Here is a 19,712-nt window from a genome sequence, read left to right on the forward strand (position 1 = left end):
AATAAGGTCCGTGTGAGATCGACCCTAGCCAAAGTGTTCGTCCATGTAGGATAAGCAATATAATGGAAAGAGTATACATTTCGTCTGGCGGTATCAAATGCGATGCCTATGCAACTATCCGAGCAGGTGCGGCGGCTGAACAGTCACAGTCTCTACGTACAACGAAGCAGACGTTGGGGACTATGGGGACGACCACGAATCCCTTATCAACCATTTTGCCTGAGGCTGTCACGTAACGCGTGCCAGTCGATGTAATCTGAAGTTATCACTTGATTACCTCGCACACGGTATAAATCAATAATTAAGGCTGAAATCTGTAATATGCAATAGATTAATAGTCGAAACGATGTCATCGAAATAATCATCTATAACAGAGGTGCAAGATACGATAGTAATAGTGAGCAGTTATCGTACTGAACTAGATAGAATGGTTGTTCCGGACAAATGAGCGTGATCTTCGTTACAACAATCGGGTTTTTTTCATTATTTAGTACATTTATACGTCTCTAGACAAATGCAGGAAGAAATCTTGAACGGATCAGTTCACTCACGTATTATTGGCTTTTTGTTAATATCATCATGATTGCCACCGAGCTAGCGTTTTGGTATAGCTGTAAAATGTCAAATTTGCTTTTCTTCATGCTCTTGTAGTTTTGTCAGTGTACGCACTGGCGGAAAATGGTACCCCTGGAGAGAACAAGCAGGCTTAGGAAAGCAATTTGCATCAGGCTTGCAAGGAGAGGACCTCGGGCACGACTTCGTTCTTTTAACATCTATCAGCTTTACGCCACGCGGTGTTTATCAGTTCAAAATACAAAATAAATCAGTTCGGACTATTGTGTCTATCATAGCTGCTATGCTGACAAAGTTTATAATGATAGTAAATAAGTCTATGAGATTTGATAATAGAGAATTGAGCTCGTTTATTTTTTCAAAATTCACACATTTTGGCTGTGCTCTTAGCCCCGTCCTGTACTTTGTCTAGCACGCAGTAGATTCACGTCCATGCACTAAAAGCACCGTTTTGCTTCGGACCTACCGCTTGAATGCAAGGTAAATTATTTTATAATACAGTATATATACCGGGTGCGCGAATATATTGACGCTAACTTCTTCGACCAACAGGTCGTATAGGTACCCGCTTGGCTGGAATGAACTTCGGCTGAAGTTTCTACGAAAGATTATCGCCTTATTTAGGCCTTGTTATGCATGATATCTTCCTACGGTTATCTATGTCATATAATAGAAGCTACGCATCAGGTACGCATAGCTGGTAACGTTTTGGTTACGTGAGCTCTGTTTAAACATTAGCCCCACTTGCAGTTAGGGGGTAACGTATAGCCACTTACAACTTGATGGGTGAAACACTAGCTGAAGGCGAATAATATACCCGCTTGATTATAACTTAGTAACTTATCCTGCCTCAACTAAGACCTTGTGATGAGTCTACTGAAACTATTAATGGACTGGAAGACGGTCTGATTCTGCTATGAATTCAGCTGTGGCACAATCTACACGACACAGCAGTATAATCCTGTATTTCTTGTTGAACTTTATAATTGTTTGAAACGGGAAATCAGAAACGAATGGCGGGAAGTTCGATTCTAGGATTTGATAGCTAACTTGCTAATGTACGAGCCGGAAGTTGAAGTGACAGGTTTATAATTAGCTGAATCGTGTAATTTTTTAAAGCAACCAATAATTAAAAGTTAAATCACGATGTAATCGCGCGAAGTTAATACCTATGGTAAAGCGAGTGTGAATGGATGCCAAGTACTAATGTGATTGATATATATGCTGATCTAGTTGACTGCGTGTTCAGAAGTGTTTCGGATTGCAAGACTATATTCATCTAAACCTGACCCGTTCCTTCGAAAAGCTATAAGATAGCCGCAATGTTTCCTACTCATTGCCCAAACTTATTTCACGTTTTCCAGCTGATTGACGCAACTTGTCGGCTCGAGTGTTTTTATATCATTTTCAACCGTCTTCTTCTGAATGAGGACTTGCCTACCCGAAGGACTCATCCCCAAACACCTGACCGAGATTTTTCCAAAAGACCTATGAAACGACATAGTAACCATAGAAGAAGCTTTTTTACAGCTGTTAGGGCAACGTTTCCGTTTGTATTCTAATGATTTGTTGTATTAATTTTCCAAAAAAGATGTGATATAAGCCAACGAGGGCCCCTTGCTGACTGACGAAGATCTTTGAAGAGATGCCTTGTCAGTCACCCAGAGCACTTGGCCGCTTTGTCAAAGGTATGCATTCAGAATGCATTATAGCTTACTTTCGAAACGCGTCGCACCCTCCTCAATGGATTATTAAATGGTATCGCATCTCCCTTTCATTACGGGTACTGTAATTGTTAAGTCAACAAAACCGGGTTACTTAACCGGCGGCCCTATATACGTCCAAAGGAGTTCTGGGTCCCATGGTTCTATCATGTAAACTTGTTTCGCTCCTCGATTACGAAAATGCCTAAATTCTCACATTTCAAGATACATTATTCTACTTTCCAAAGGTCTTAATTACCAAGAGAATAATTTACAAAACGTTGAAAAAAACATATAAAATTGTGTACATAAATTTAGAGCAGCATAGGCACGTCGCCGTAATACTATAAAGCGAACCCACGATATAACGAACACTAACTTAGGTATTTATTATTGGTACTATCCCGTTGAGAAAATGCCCGAACTTATTTCGGAAATCTAACCTTATATTGGTTGGACTATTGCGGTCGGATTTATCTTAAACGAAAGCACCATCTTTAGGCCATCTTCTAGGCCAAAATTCGACCAAATGATAGGACGGCTTTATCATTGAAATGTACACCGTCAAAGATATATACGAAGTGGTTAGCTGCTGGAAGACGACAGCTGATAAGCAACGCGTTTAGCTGTGCAGGCCCAGCTAAGGGCGAAAAAAGTTTGTGAAGTGTTATTGACAGCTGAGTAAAGAATGGGGAATTCTAGTTCGCTTCGGTTACGATTTGTTTTGGACGAATATAACGATATTAGACCCTTATTCAAGGCGGCTTTCCAACGCTGCTCGCAGACGAATCGTTGGTAGAGACTCAAAGCGCGCCGGCGGCAGTATCCTTAATCTTCATCCGGCCTTCTCGACTCACCACATAGCACTCCCAACGAATTTTAAGATAAGTAGTTTTAGGCCATATCAACTCGTCAGACTCAATAGGATAAAGTTCTGGCGAGACACCTCGGTTAATCTTAACGCTATCAGTGCAGCCATCCACATCTGACTTTCTTTTTAGTGCTGTGACGATAGTACGATTCTGGATAATTTTCTATATCTTGAAAATTGACAAATTGCTAAAACGAAAAAGGTGAAACTGTTGGAAAAGCGGCGACATATACATATTCTATGGAAAGGACCAGGCCGGTTCGAAAGAAACGCAAAGAACCTAGATGATTCAATAGATCGTTCGCTTTATATCGCGCATTCTTACCTGAGCCGTTCTGAATAGGGTAATACATATTTCATTTAATAATTGCCCCTGCTATATAGTGCAGGCTTTAGTTTTTTCTGAAAGTGATATGTAGGCAACTGCGAGACCGCGCGACGCACATAAAATAGCTAGCTGATTATTACAGAATATGTGCAGTCACGCGATTTTTTGCGTCAATCTGTTTAAAAATCCGGCTTTTATCACTATCAACCTAATTACATTATCATAACGGTATGGATCGATCATTTCAGAGGAACGGTCGATGGTATTGCTCGTGTACGTGCTTTCATCATTCTATGATTGTGACGTGACGTGTGTGATGATAATGACGGTGATTACGGTAATGAGAATGTCCAAGTGGCATTAACGGTATTATTTTACTGTGTGGTGTCTACTGTTTGTTATCGGTTTCAGTAAGGAGAAGTTGATGAGAAACTCCGATCCGCTTGTTTGGGACCAGAGGCCAGCTGAGCACAATGCCACTGCCGGCGACGATGACCGCCGAGCCGCGAAAAGGTACATATTTGTGTACTGTATTTTAATTGATATTCCGTTCATTGCGTCTCGTATTCCTCAGTATACATCCTGATGGAAATACACCCCACAATACCATTAATAACGCTGCCCATATGCAAGTATACTAACGATTGGCTTTGAGGGACTTACTTTAGACTTATGCCGGCTTTTCTAGGACCATCGCTACTATATTACGCAAATGAAGCAAAGATTTCCTCACAGATATATGTATATATATATATATTGTAAATCTTAAAGTTTTGTCCTATGTACCGCTTATTAAAGGTCAGGGCTATCAAAGAGTGAAACTTTGGGGAATGAGCTTTAGGTTTAGTGGATGTAATCCTAACAGGTCCAGCCATCGGAAGCGAATCTTATACCACGCTGCGATTAATGAGCTCTCTCACTTGATATCAACAGTGTATACGACAGACAACATACAAAAAAAGTTCCAGTTTGCATGCTTCTAACTTTTCTAAGTTTTCTAAACTGAGAGGTTTTCTAATTATAGAGGTACTCTGTTACATTAATTTATGAAGTGACTAGCAATTCTTCATGCGTTCAGCCAACTAGTCTGGTAAGTTATTTTATGTTAGCTAAACCTTAGCGAACACAGACAAGATTTTCTCAAGAAATATCTCTAGAAATATCTATTCTAGACTATACATGTCGTTTTGTTTCGATGCGTCCTAGTTGTGTCAGATTCAGGGTTTACTCCGGTCCTTCTCTGCGAAGACGCCATGACTGCAAAAATAAAAGTTAAAATTAAATGTTTTCGGTTTTACGTTCGGTGCCATCCCTAGCCGTTCGATTAAATGGCCTGCTTTCAGCAAAAGACAACCATTTTGCTAGGGCTATAATCTAGTCGATCTGCCACTACGTTATCGTTTCGGCCTTTAGGTCTTGCAGTAACTGAACATTCGCAGATACTGTGCGGTTAAATCGAACATTCTATTTCACAACACTCGTTGACAGTCGTACTAAAAATTGTAGTAAGTTTGAACTAGATTAATCAAGCCTTACCAATTGTGCAACATTTTAATTTTTCTATAATAAGAAGCTCGAATCCCCACCAGCTTCATGTTGTCCTGATTACGCGTGTATCAGTTTAATGCCGAAAAGTTATTAGAGCTGGATACTTTTTCTTGTTTAGTGATTGTTCGATGGATTTACGAAGTTCTATTGGCTCTATTTATTCAAAGTAACGGTTGAAGGACATAGCAAAGACGTCTACTTCAAATTGCTTTTGGTTTCTCGGCTTTAAGTTAGCCCTGTTCAAGGCTCGAGATAAGGACACAGTATAGAAACCGTGTGACTGTCGAATACACGTAATGATCAGATACCCAGACAGTGTCGTATGAGCTTCTGATTGTACATCGCATACACAACAAAATAATTAAAGCATTAAAGGCAAACTATTGGATTCTTGGAAGCATTTAATTGGATGAGCCATCAGCTACACAATGTATATGTAATACAAACGTTTCCATTATCGGAGCCTGTGTCGATCTACCGACCTGTCAATGAATAGTGGATACTGATTCCGCTTCATTTAGCAAACTATATTTTTACAACCAACAGATAATAATTAGCTAGAGATGAGTTCTAGAAATCAACTGTGTCCTTCTTTAACGATTGGATGTATCAGACAGATAAAAGTTATCAGCAGTCAGAATTGGTCAGAGTTGATTGCGTGTGCCCAAAAAAAAAAGCTTTTATTAACCACTTGGCGTGATGTCTATTCTGATTTTGACGAAGGCAACTTCTTTCACTGCTGGATTTTCCATTCGCAGGAGCTTGCGCGAGCAGGTATGGTCCGGTTTGGGCAGCTGGTGGGTGACGGCCTTTGTCGTCCTGCTGTCTGCCATCGAAGCCTTTATTGTTATTGCACTCGCTCTCTTCGACCTCAGCTTCATTCAGGGTCGGTACATAGATAAGTATATATAAGTATCATCTGTATATACTATACACGTCTATTTTATTTTTATAAAGAACTATCATTAGAATTTAGAATTAGCAATACACATCCAGTACAATTCACTTTAAACGTAAGACAGTTTCAATGTAAACGAGTACGGCTAAACGAAGAAAGATCGAAAGTGATTCACCTCATTGAAATAGGAATTTCATAAGAGACGCCTAAATAACAGCTGCTGCTAAAGGAACTATTCAAAGCCAGATATTAGGGAGGTCGATATCTTATTATAAAGTGAGTTTTTTAACGTTTCGATGAGAAAGCAGAAAGAAAAAAATAATTGAACAATAGCTACGTTTTTCTCGTTAGTCCGTGTCTTCAAGCTGACGGATAAGGCATAACGCACATTATACGAGATGAGATCAAATATAGGTTAAGAGGAATCGCTAATGAAAACGATCAAATCTGTTTGTGCCGATTGTTAGTAATAGTTCTTTTGTGTAATGTGTGTATATATAGAGGCACAATACGAACTCGTTTCAAAACAAAAGAACCCTATACGGTAACAGCCTCGAATACTTAAACATAAAGTTCGACGTGCCTAATCTTAGCAAAGCCTTGGAAGAACTCCACCTAAAAACGTGATCCGAATTGAAGACCAATTCGGTGCAACGCTACTCCATTAGAAATAGCGATACAGAAATAGTATTCGTCACAGTTTCCTTGCGGCATTTCTTGCCAAACTAAACCGAATTTTTCGTTTTTCTGCTGTCTTTGACAGCTTTACATAACACTTGTACCCATCAATTCGACAACACTTTCCATTGATGCCAACTTATTGCAATATTGTTATACGCCATTGCCTATCTGATGCTAGTTCTATATATCCAGATATAAACCAGCTGTCTGGACCCGGGCTTGACGTCGAACGTGATAATGGCACGATGTTTCGGAAAAATTTGTGCCATAATCGGCACATCAGCTGGGAGTTCAAACAAACGTAAAGATGAACTATCATAGTTGGACGTAACTGTGCGATCGTGAAACTAACACGGCTATCGATTTTACTGGCAGAGCCCCAGGACGCCAGGATGTTAGCAGCGGAGCGAAACGCGAGCTGCAGATTGCTGGTAGCCGGTCCTGCGAATGCGATATCGCTCCTACCTGTTCCCGGTACAACCAGGGAACCAAGTTCTGCCGTCGACGTTGGTGAAACCGGGACAAGCTCATCGGAGTTCCCAGATCAGATGCTTGTAAGGGCAGCTCTAGGCTCTATGTCGCTCGTTATCGGAGCGTTGTTCATCATCGAAATGGTGCTCAAACTTGTCGCTGGCGGAAACCGTTTCTACACCGACTTCGTTGAGGTAAATAGCCAATAAATGTCCACTATGAATATTTGGTATCGTGACTCCTTTGCTTGGAATCCAAAACGATACATATACATGAATCGAGACGGCCCCGTGAACTGGCGGCTTGATTAATATTGATGCTTATTTTTTAATGTTTTTAATTTAATTTAATATATTTAGTAATTTTCCTTTTAAATCAGCTTTCTGTCATCTGACGAGTCTGTCTGAATGGGACCTGACTGTTAGCATGGATTTTTACATTATGACTCTAAAATTGTTTGAGGAAGGACATAACATTCAGTATCTTCTTTTGAATTAATTATCTTACGTTCTCAAAAGCTCACCTACTATCGGCCGTATTGCCATATTAGCGCTCAATCCAATGGATCTAATACCGTTTCAGGGAGTTTAATTTAAACAGAATGTTATTTCAATCTATCTTTATACTCGTGCTTCCGGTACAAAGAGCAAATATTGCGTTCTACATACTTTGTCCTATAGCAAGTTTAGTAAAGCACAAAATATTCGAATAGATCTTTGTTCTACGTTTTTCAAAAAAATCATATTGGCAAAGAGAATGGTAAAAATCAAAATGGTAGGCGAGGTTCTGGGTCTCTTTCGTGTTCGGAGTCGTTGTGTCTTCGTTGTACATTTTACTGGTCTTTCCTTAATCGCGTTTCGATGATGCTGATAATCCTGTTACTAATCATGATGATAATGTAGTACTTGGCACCGTGTTATGGGCATTCACAGATGGCGGACTGCGTCGTGGTGTTAACGGTAGCGTGTTTAGGGACGTTGTTCTGGATGCATCCACCCCTTGCGGCCCGCGGCTGGCGTCTACTCCAACTAATTATCTTATTTCGTTTACTTCGTTGTGCCCGCCTGGTGACACTATTGGTTGAAGTTCGAACCCGCGTTCTATGTACGCAACTGGTTGAACTGCAACGGGAACGACACACAGCTGAGAACAAATCAGAGGTGCTCATCCTCAAAGTGGAGGATCTCGAGGTGAGTGCACGGGTACCTAAAAAGAAGGTGGGCATATGTCAGAACGAACAGACAAAAGCAAGGCGTGTTTGTGCTTGATTGCTTCATTGGTAGAATACATGAGGAATGGCAAATTAAGAAAAAATCCCACGTAGATTATTATTGCGTACTAAACGTACAACGTTATTATTCACTGTTTCTAAACGGTGGGTGAATTCTCTAAAAATGCTTTTGTTTCTCTGTACCGTTCACAGCACGAAGTAGCTTATCTGAAGGAAAAGCTAAAGAAGACTGAACGTGAGTTTGTTAGCTCAGGTTTGGGGAGTGATGGGCGAAAATCGACAGGCGGCGGAGGTGGCCACCGGAAGTTAAGGGATACGTTCTCATTGACATCATATTGTGGATCAGTCATCGCGCTGGCAGCCGCGCCAGCGGGCCCTAGTCCAATGGGCTCCATAATTGGAGACGTTTCGATTCCAACGTTTTCCGACGTTTCGGGCGCGACGCCTCACCCGGGCACCGCCGGCGTGCCCACCTCAGCCGGGACAGGCTCGGGTTTTGACCAGGCCTCTGCTATAACCGCCGGCAGTATGATACCGAATCGGGTGGGTCTTAGTGCGAGTCAGCGTCTCAGCGGCGGATTGGGCACAGGTGCGCAAGCTGTCTCGTGCGTCGGGAGCCGAGGTAATATTAGCCACAGTGTCCAGACCCAAACACGTGGGAAGATTTGTGAGACGTGTGGGATTCCACAGGACATCGACTTCATGGCCGCTCGTCTCAGCTATCTCGCGCTGAAGCAAGCCATCTCGGCGTTTCAAGTACAAAGTCATATCCAAAACAGCGGAATTAGTGATAATAACAAGCAGAGCACTAGCGGGACGGCGATTGCCGGTAGCGGGTTCGGTACCACTTCTAGCGTGGGCGGCTGTGCGGCTAGCGTCGGCGGAAGTCATCTGACAACGATTCTCGCCAGAGGAACAAGTAATGGTGTAGGCGGGATGGGTTCTGGGGCCGGACTGAATCCTATTCCAGTTACTACCAATGCTATTTCATCTTGTGCAGATGTTACTGGAGCCCAGAACACATTGTCGGCAAGGCGGCATCCTGCCCGTTTGCTTCCTGTTCCACTGAGCGTAGCCACCTCGCTTGTCTCTCCAGGTCTGTCATCAATTGAGAGCGGTTACTCCTCCTGTTTATCGTCGGCCAGCCGACACCCACATCTATCATCCGCTTCGCCATACGGAAGTCTTGGGTAAGTCGATTCAATCAAACGATCAGTTTTCACGACGGTGCGCAATAAGAAAGTGTTTGCCTGGTGAATTAAGGCCATGTGGTCGTCTGGGTTCGAAACCTGGCGTAGGCACATTTTGGTCTGTGTCATCTGATGTAATGTTTATCTGTGTATCTATCTACACAGTGTTAAAAAGTGTGCCAGCTAGATTATTTTTAAGCACAACAACTTACTACTTCAATGTGTATTTATACGATAATAATAGACAGCTAAGGAAATATATGTAAAATCGCCGTCTTTATGTAATTTGACTGTGTTCCCTTCAGTGAACACTCTGTATATTATAGCAAGCGTGGGTAGAGTCGTGCATCTATTGTCAATTTTTCTTTCAAATACAGTGACCTTTTGGCGGGTTGATTTTAGGGAGAGCATGCCGGCGAGCTGGTCAGCTGGTGTTTGCGGGGGCTCGGCTACATTATGTTGTCACTCGTCGTTATCCCGTCGGGGTTCCCGCGGAACCGTCTTTCTCTTTCCCGATTTACAGCGGCGTACCGACTCGCTCGAATCGCAGGGTACCATCTCGGTTGAGCTCAACATCCTCGACGAGGTTGCCGAGGCTGAGCTCAGCCCTGCGCCAACGACCCTGCAATCACCATGACTGTCGCTTCCATTGTCCGCCACTGGGATTAGCCACACTGGTAGATCAGAACAGCAGTTCCAGCTACAGCAGCGCGGCGGACAGATCCCGGCTGCGGCTATTCCGACTAGCAATCGCGAACAGATCCTGACGGGAGGGCCGTCAGTCGAGCCTGACAACACCCGAGCCGCTGCCGCCGCGGCTCACTCCGAAAGCCACAGGGCGAATCCCCAGAATCAACCGGAACACGACCACCCACCGGGGGCAAATGCAGCAACGGCCGATGTGCAAGAGCCGGACTCCGGCGAGGGCAGCCGCGATGTAAACGCGCTGCACCACACTAACCAGGTAAAAAAAAAATAAACACAACGCAATAACAAGAACAGAACCTAGATGTACAAAAAAAAGTCACTGTAGGGCGACCTCAAGCTAGATGAGGGTCGGAGATAATAGGAGGTGCGACATCGTTAGTATTTACAGCGGCGATTTTTGTCGAATCTCTCCAGCGTCTTCAAACACGTGACCATCAGTTCATTGCAGTTGACTACTTTATTGAAATGTTTAAATTAAGAGTTCTTGGTTGGATTGTCGATATCGACACGGTTCACTTCAGTTAACCCATTTTTTTTCCCTTTTTTTTTTTTTTAGTTAACCTATATTTTTGTTAACCGTATTACATTTAACTTGTATTGTAAAAAAACTCGTAAATAAAATATTTTGTAAATCTCAGGTTGGTCATGGCCTAGATCGATTTTCAAAATTTTGTTCATGAAATTATTGCCTTAATCCACAGACCGTATACGATCTTAAGGGACGCATAAAAGTCACCCTCGTGGGGTATACTGTGACCCGTATAAGCGGTGATCGACATTATGCAGCTTTCGTAGTCTGTTATAGTTGTGAATTTTTTGAACTAAGTTTGCGGAAATAGTAAGGTAAAACGCTGTGTTGGTCTTGGCAAAGGAAAATGGTACAAATATGCCCTTGTCCAAAGGCATATGATTGAACATGAACGATGATTTGTTGAAAAATCTGTTCATAATATGGAAGCAACAGATACTGATAATAAATTTAAATTTTAACCTAATTTAAACACTCATTTCTTCCATGAAGTTTTTCTGTTCTAACGGCAAACTGGAAATGAGACCCCTTCTAATTCACGAAATAACTAAGTAAATGTCGAGAAACTAAATTACTTTTGTGTTTAATTATTTTACAATTTCTCGATGTTTGGCAACATCTCGCCGCGAAAATTTCAGCCAGATGCAAGACAGCGCGTTGCTTTTGCGCGGCTGGGAAGCCATGACATGAAGAAAAAAAAAAAAGGGACAATGGCACTGTTTTAACAATAAAGAATTCAAAATGCTAATAGGTTTAAGGTAATAGGTTTTATGATAACTAATAGGTTTTCGGGAAAAAAGGAATTTTCTTAAGGTCCGAAATAGCTAAGGCCATACTTGACCAAACACTCTTTGCGTTGGTTAAACACCGATAAAATGCGGTAGTAATGAACAAAAAAATCAACAGAAGTCCCCTCAGCATGTGCCGATTAACTATATTAGGTTAACAAAGGAACAGCGAAGTTCGGCTGGATAGAGCTCAGCTGTTCAAGTGCACTGCGACCTCATTCTTCTGAATTCCACTTCATCATTGGTTAACGATGTCGTAGGTTCTGAATATATACCTATTATTATACTGGCCATTATTTAGGCCATAGGCATGTTCACTTCTTGCTATGTTCTGTATCCCTATAACTCCTGGAAGCTGCTAAATTTTTCATCATTTTCGAATTTCAGTCGTTTTCATTTCTTTTGAAAGCCGTCTTCTGATAGAAAGACTTGTCTATTTTACCATTGCCAATACGTAAGCTGTTGAAATAGGTAGACAAATAGTAAATATAGTAACTTCGGTAAATTTAAATCGGAAGCATGCTGCCAGAGTCATTCGAATCTGAGCGTCGGCAGAAATTTTCATTACCTATTAATCATCAGGAAAATAAGCTAGAGGTAATTAAGAAAAATAACGTAATATTATGGTTAATAGTTGTTTGTATAGTTGCCATCCTATTTTATAGGCCCTTGAAGAAACTCTAAACACGTTTATCCTGCCGCCCTCCGGTTAGACATCTAATAAGATCAAGTTTTTATTGTTGTCCTAAAAAAAGGTGCTTCTAAATACTCATGTACACAAACTGACTAACTGATAGTGCTAGATAATAAAATATAATGAGAAAATAATTATAGCTTCATTAGTGGTACCTTATTTAATGATCCGCATGATAGCATTAAAAAGACAAGAGTATAGCCCTTCAGATTTAGGAACTTTCCACTGTCCTGCCCAAATCCCAATGGTACTCGTTACCTGGTCGACCTTTCGCCTGGAGCGGGTCGCAAGTTTCGGCTGTAAAGCTTCTTTAATACGCTATAACTACTTCGCAAACCGTGAGGTGCGCGGATTCAGTGATCTAAAATACATTCTATATGAGTTCGATCCGCGAAGTTTCACAATATAGTTCTCAATTATTACGAAGTATTCCGTACAATTTTACTTACATACATTCGTCATCTTGCTACAGGTAGACGCGTAAACGTTGGACTTCGCCAAGCGGTCTTGTTTTTTTGTGCTGAAGAGCTAGAATTTGTCAGACCATTGAGGCAATCCGTCCTGTAATGCTCTCTACCTTAACAGTCTTCAATAATTTTTTGGCCTTCTCTCGTTTTCATGCGTTGCTCAAGACATCTTCAGTCACGGTGACGATCCTATTGCTATTATTTCAGGGCACGTGCAAAATACCGATGACGTCCTTGTGACTCATCACTCATCATCGTCATCACACTTTCTCATATTTATCTTCTTCATCGCCACTATCCAACATCTCGACAGGGCCCGCTAGGACGGCGACATTATCATCACCTTTATCCTTATATAGCCGATCATCATTTTCACCGCGATCTTCTTCCCCGATATTTTCTGTTGCGTTACCCATAACTAGGGCTATGAGGCTCTCTTCGTCGCTGAGATCACTCTGTATATGTTTGTGATAATGGGACCAGCCCATTTTCATTCCACTAATTTCGGTGGCGCCCATAAATCAACAATATGACAGATGATAGAAAAGTATAGTCAATAAGTGAGTGAATCGATCTTCAGATTGATAAATAAAAACATTTAACATCCTGTGAATAGACAGTGACAGAAACGCCGTTAAATTAACACTATAAGGGGACAACCGCGGCAGTAACTTCCATTCACTCTCTTTTTCAATTAACTTCCAATAAAAGTATTTTTCAGTATTCAGTAGTTAGTTAGTTATGCTGTTGTTACTGGTATTCTTCCTTGCCCTACAGTTATTATTTGGATAATCGGATCTAAGAACGGATTTATGTTCGAATGAAAATCGAAGGCAGAAGACAAATGATTACAAACAATAGCAAGGATAATACATACATGTATTCAAACGAGGAGCCAATGTTACTGTAATGGATTGTTGCTATTTATTGCTTAGCAGAGAGTATTGTGAGATGAAAAAATGGCTACTTTCGTTATTGATTAGACCGGTGGCGAGACACGTGTTATAACAATGAACGCAACAGAACGCAGTTCTAATATATGGCCATTGATAATAATAACAAAAAAAAAACACATGAGTAAAACAATAATGTCAAAGCATCATCCGAAAAAAAGCAACTGAGTGATACAACACAATTTCAAAAGAATAGACAGAGGTAAATCAGCGACATAGATAAATTATCTCTGTTGCTGATTTACTTGTCATGAAAATATATAATAAGTGGTCTAGTTATATATTTTTTGTCTCAGTTAAATATTGTAACATCCAGCAGATCGTATGTAATATAAATTTAGTAAATAATCATTTGTTGCGAGGTAAGCGACCCCAAATTGACGAGTGCTATCGATCAACCGATCAAAAGCTCCTGCAACGTAGTGGACCGTGGATGAACAAGTCGCGCCATTGTAAGCATGGCAAGCTGTCTGCTGACGTATCATCCGAATAAATTAAGGCAGACGTTATTGGAGCGTACAGTTTGTCAAATGCAGACTTCACTCGTGCGGTAAAGTGGTGTACTCTTCATGGTTCTGTATATACGGACCAGGAAGTTTACCCAGATGCCTTCAATTTAAACATTCGCGGGTTAAAGGTGTCTGGGTTTCGTTAGTACATTTTTGGTTCGAGCAGAAGATTCAACGCGTGTGATGGATATATATTCGTCACTGCAATAGAAACGATTGCTAAGGTGAGGATCTAAATGAAGAGGATCTGACTTTTATCCGACGTATGTAGTCTGGCCCAGGCGTTAGTTAAACTTGACGCGTTCTGTAATTGTTATTATCTTAGCGTTGAACGCAGAGTTCATGTCTAATAGATCTTTCCACATTGGCAGGGAAAGCCCGAGAGACGTTGGCGGGCTAGTTGATGCCCTTTCAATAAAAGGGAGTTCATGGTCTCCACAGTGTCAGTATGGATACATCTAATAGGATGGTAGGAATCGCCAATTAAATACTGAAGCTAAATATACATTTTGGAGAAACAGTGACACGCTATCGAGCCTTTTCGGCCATGAATCTTTGGAGGACGACAATCAGACAATCGAAAATGCGAAACATATCGACCGAAGAACTGTTACAAATGTCGTGCTTGACTGTGTTTCGAGTTTAGGGTCGTATTAGGGCAGTACCGTCACGTACAAGTCAAGTCTGGTGTAGGGACACTGGCACATATCGAACCGAAATGAACGAAAATCCTATGAACAAGATAACGGGAACTGAAGAGGGCTAGCTTTCAAAGACAAATACCCGCCAAAAACCTGTTGGTCCCAAGTGGAAAACTCACTCATTTGAGGCCCGGAGTCCTATACGCTAACAAGATGTAGTCAGCCAAGGCCCTTCGTGACACATATGGACAAACTACATAATAATAGCAAGAAAATATTTAAAAAGTGTATCAGATAATCACTAATGCAATGGTGGGTACGCGCTTTTTAAATACAGCGATAACAGTGACGTCCCATACACTTGTTCATTATGCAGTAAAGTGTGCAAGAATGAATTTAACTTAAAGTTGCGTGTCCGTAGATACAATACGATGGTATATATATATAGTACTACGCGTCCGGAAACGTGGTGAGACCCCACAACAAAACCAATTGCTAATACTTGTAAGTTATTGTTTACCATTTTAGTTCACAATAATAAATTAAACATTCGTCTTAGCTTACTTAGATTGGCCATCGCATCTGAAGCGTCTCTCGGGATATCGTCCAACTACTTTCATCTCGATTGGTTTAGACAAGCATATCGGTAACTGCAGTACAAACTGCATTAATTCCAACGTAACAATTTTAAGTTTAATAAATCAACCTTTCAAATTACGGATGACGGTGCAAATCCGACTCCCGATACTTGGTCTCTTTCACCTGTTTTCAATTCTATATTACAAGGACACTTTGCTTTGCGATATCATTAGCTTAAAAGGTTCGTTTGTTAGGTTCTAATGGTTGACTTACTTCAATATGTATGTTTTATAGACAATAAAGGGAGGAAAAAAACTAATCACACAAGGAAGGTCGTCGCTCAAGGGGCATTGCCTATAAGACGATATCTTTTTCTTCCGAATTTAATTTTCCTTTCTTTTGATAGCAGTCTTTACGTCGCTTTTCGTATAATATGTCTGTAGGTTGCAGCACGATAGAAACCAGTTTTAAAATGCGTCCAATATAGGGATAAGGAATACAAAGAAACCATAGAGAAGGAACTTGACTGAACCTATCGAACCGACAATTCAATGAAGCGATATAATGTCACAGTAATCGCTAGCGTATGAGCTCAATGTTGACGAGCCGACCCCCTATTTATCTCTACCCAATAAAAAGAGAGACGAGCCCGATCAGAACTGGAAAACATAACCATGGGGATTTAGAAGGGATCCGCAGACAAGTTGAGACAGATAGTAATCAAACCGCATAATTATAATTAAGCATTCGAGTGCTGTTACGATGCAATAATAGAAAAGTAAGTTTATTGTGTGCATCTCTGCACGATGCTTGCGCAGGCAGAAAAACGTATTCAGTGTGAACGATAGCTTAAGTTTCGAAACTGTTGTCCAGCAGACAATAACGAATTTGATGAAATTATAGAGACAAAGCCTACGCAAATCAAACGCGAGCTGATGATTAACAGCTGACGCCATCGGACTGATGGGCGGAATCAATCACATCAGCAGCAATTACGACCATGTATCAATCATTCATGTGCCCAGGGCGTAATTGTGTTTCCGTCGTTCAGGAACAACAAAACGATAGTACAAAAAAAAAAACAAGATCCAAACGGTAGAGAAACACCCAAGAATAATAAGAACCGCATAGGTGAAACAGCGAAGGAAAGAGGCCACAGAACGAAAAAAAAAAGTCAATCAAAGAACTGCAGGCTGATTGACAGTAGTTAGTAGTAGCAAATATAATTAATCGACAACTTTAGACACGGATAAATTTTAAGCGCTGTAGAAGAGCTATTGGTTCATCGAACAATTTACGTTGAAATAAAATACGTGATCATAGGTAGCTAGCTCAAGTTCCGTTTGGGATGGCAACGCTAGAATATTAAACAGGTCAACATATTTCTTATTATTGCTTGTATGAGCCCATTGTTATTGCACTCGAACCTATTACGGTACCAAGCTATGGACCGTAAGATGGCGATAACATATAGAAAGAGGAGGTTGGAAGACTGAAGAATGGAAAATGATTTTTGGTTTGTCATTTATTCCTCATAAATAGGCACACAAAAGGCATGCTCGACAGAAGAAAAATAGAATATTATCGTAAACTTATTACTTGAGATTGAGGTTTGTTAGATAGAGGAATTTTCATTTCCTGAAAGATTAGACAATTTGCGCACAGACCCTATAATCGCATTGCATATTCGACCTGTATTTAAACTATGAAGCAAGCCACCGGCACCAAGGATAATCTCACTCCTATGTAGGTAATAAATTGATAGATACATACCGGTATATTAGGCTTACAGTAAGTTTTATGTATGTATTTTTTACCCTTTGAACCATATTCTATCGCATTCTATACAATATACGGATATTATTATTATTATTATGGGTAATTTATATTACGATTATGATGATTGGGGAAAAGATACTTGTTTGATACTTTTTCACCGACTGATTAATGCGTCTCTGATAAGTTGAATGAGTATCGGCATTGTCGGCCACTCACGTAGGAATGGTAAGTTAATCTACAATATGAGAGTATATCGTATTAGTGCCATATTCTGTAAAGAGGTAACTTGTTCGGGCCTATGGCCATTGATATTGTGTACAGCGTCTTTTTGCGTACGTAGCTTGTTTCATACATGTCGTCACCTTATCGGCAGCCTATATATGTGCCGCTGGTACTGGCGATTATCTCAGAATGACCTGTCGTATTCTAAAATCGGCATGACTCTCACGAGTGACTGGCACAACGTGCAGTCATCACTATAGGGTATATTTGGAGCAGTCAGAACCCCTGAAACCAGCTACAAACGGACGGCTATTGGCCACATGGCACGTGTTAACTTGAAAGAACGACATAAGAATTAGAGTTTGTGCTTTACGCCGCAGTAAAAAAACTAGCCATCGTACCGAGGACAGGAGGAAAAACCTAAACAGGTTTTGCAAGGGCTACCCAACTCCGGCTCCTTTCGAATAGCCCGGCCCGCTGAAAAATAAATACCAATACCTAAAGACCCCGTGTACTTGGCCTTCTGTCATGACCGTTTAATGTGTCCATGTCCAGCTTAAGGCGCTGTCCAATAAGGAAGCTACTTAAGAGTGGGGTTATTGCTTATGAAATTTGTCGCTGCACACACGCGATCAAAGCCTAAATGAATACGGCATGTTGGCTATTTCACCATACATACGTAGAACATACATCGTCAATACCCATAAACATCATTTCGGACCATATAACGGACTTCTTAAAAGATGGTCTACACTGTCTGAGACAATGATGACATAGTACCTGGAAGACAACCGTAGGTAATCGCTGAAAAGGTTAGGGAACGATAAACCATAGATAAAGTTCCTTTTTGGAGACTGTAGAATTTTTGTTTTTTACTGCCACGCAGTAAAACATTTCAGAGCTTCGTTGCAGACTTCAACAGCTCGTTTTACCAAAATAATAAAATCCCATTGCGCTTCATCATGGTAATGACTGATAGCCGTATTCTACTGAACTCGGTAATGTCCGCAGTACAAAGTAATTGTCATACTGATTATTGGCCTATCTAGACTTCTCAAACTAACAACCATGGCGACAACGGGAGCTCTCGAACGTAAGAACTACAGATGAAGTAACCGTGGCCGATATCACTCTTCTCACAACTTTTCCTGGGACTTAGTTAAAGACGCTATTATAATAGCTCTTCATTTATTTTTATCGAGGTTTCGTTCCTGCATCCTTCTGCCACACGCCGGTTTGTATGTGAGCATATGAGTCAGTCGTTATTGCTTCTAGACGTCGTAATTTACAGTGAAATAGTTACGACCTACTGAGAACCCATGGCGTACATATTGTTGGCTGTTGCTAGAGGGACTGTGATCCCCAAACGTTACTACGTCGACCGGCGTTACTCTCCGAAACACATCATTCTCACGCTATTACGCTAACTGCCGTTCATTTCTCCAATTAATGAAAGAAAAATAGATAGCTTTTTATGTTGTACTGTGATTCAGTCCATAGTAGAGAGTGGCATTTCCGGGGTGGCCTTGTACATTAGAGACCACCTAGCTAGCTACGGTGTCCGTATCCATGCCGACTGCTGATTCTTATGGCTAAAATGATATTTTGAAGGTTATTTACATTGAAATCTATCACTATTTATTGTGACAATGGTCATTCCAATTATAACTACAAAAACGTTGAAAAGAAAGGTAAAGTCAACTGTTTATCGTGGTTAGCGACGGTTGTGACGGCAAGCTCGTCTTATGGACGAAACGGCGCATCCATTTTCGTCATAGATACGTATGAACATGCCTACCCAGAAACTGATACGCTGACAAAAGAATATACGCGTTTAAGAGCAATATTAATTCTCAATGATATTATGATCTTTACTGCATGGTTATATACAAACAATATACCAATTAACTGATCTTCTACCTGATACATCTTCTATTCACTGCACACAAGTGAAGATGCAGGTACAGACAGTAAACATTGCGCGTTTGGCACTATAAACAATTGCTGTTGGAAACGTATTCGTTAAATATTATTATAGTTAATTATATATCAATCAATTATTATCACAGTTAAAATTGTAATAATGAAACATATATCCGAAATGTCCATATAACTTGAAGAGAGCAATGTTCTTCTTCTCGAACTATCTTCGAGACATGTTCCATACTCTTTTGATTATCCATTCACTAGGAAAGTTTAATGATGATAATAACGTCTAAATCTGCACGTGTATAGGGTTTGGTTCGTCTCAATCGACTGGACTAAAATTGGCATAAATAAATATATATATATATATATATATATATATATATATATATATATATATATATGGTAATACTCTAGTTGCAG

At 40.7% G+C, this 19,712-nt stretch overlaps 1 protein-coding gene across 1 annotated transcript; it reads left to right on the forward strand.

The window, feature by feature from the left end:
* Window positions 1-3,907: 3,907 nt before the first annotated feature.
* LOC111266258 (uncharacterized) lies at window positions 3,908-15,538 on the forward strand. The gene is made up of 7 exons (XM_086970841.1): window positions 3,908-3,988; window positions 5,782-5,909; window positions 6,978-7,267; window positions 8,006-8,263; window positions 8,497-9,494; window positions 9,897-10,458; window positions 12,888-15,538. The coding sequence occupies exons 3-6, from the start codon at window positions 6,995-6,997 to the stop codon at window positions 10,129-10,131; spliced, it is 1,764 nt and encodes a 587-aa protein (XP_086826967.1). The 5' UTR covers window positions 3,908-3,988; window positions 5,782-5,909; window positions 6,978-6,994; the 3' UTR covers window positions 10,132-10,458; window positions 12,888-15,538.
* Window positions 15,539-19,712: the final 4,174 nt, after the last annotated feature.

The sequence above is a fragment of the Varroa jacobsoni genome, unplaced genomic scaffold, assembly GCF_002532875.2.
Source record: "Varroa jacobsoni isolate VJ856 unplaced genomic scaffold, vjacob_1.0 scaffold_1067, whole genome shotgun sequence".
Taxonomy (NCBI): Eukaryota; Metazoa; Arthropoda; class Arachnida; order Mesostigmata; family Varroidae; genus Varroa; species Varroa jacobsoni.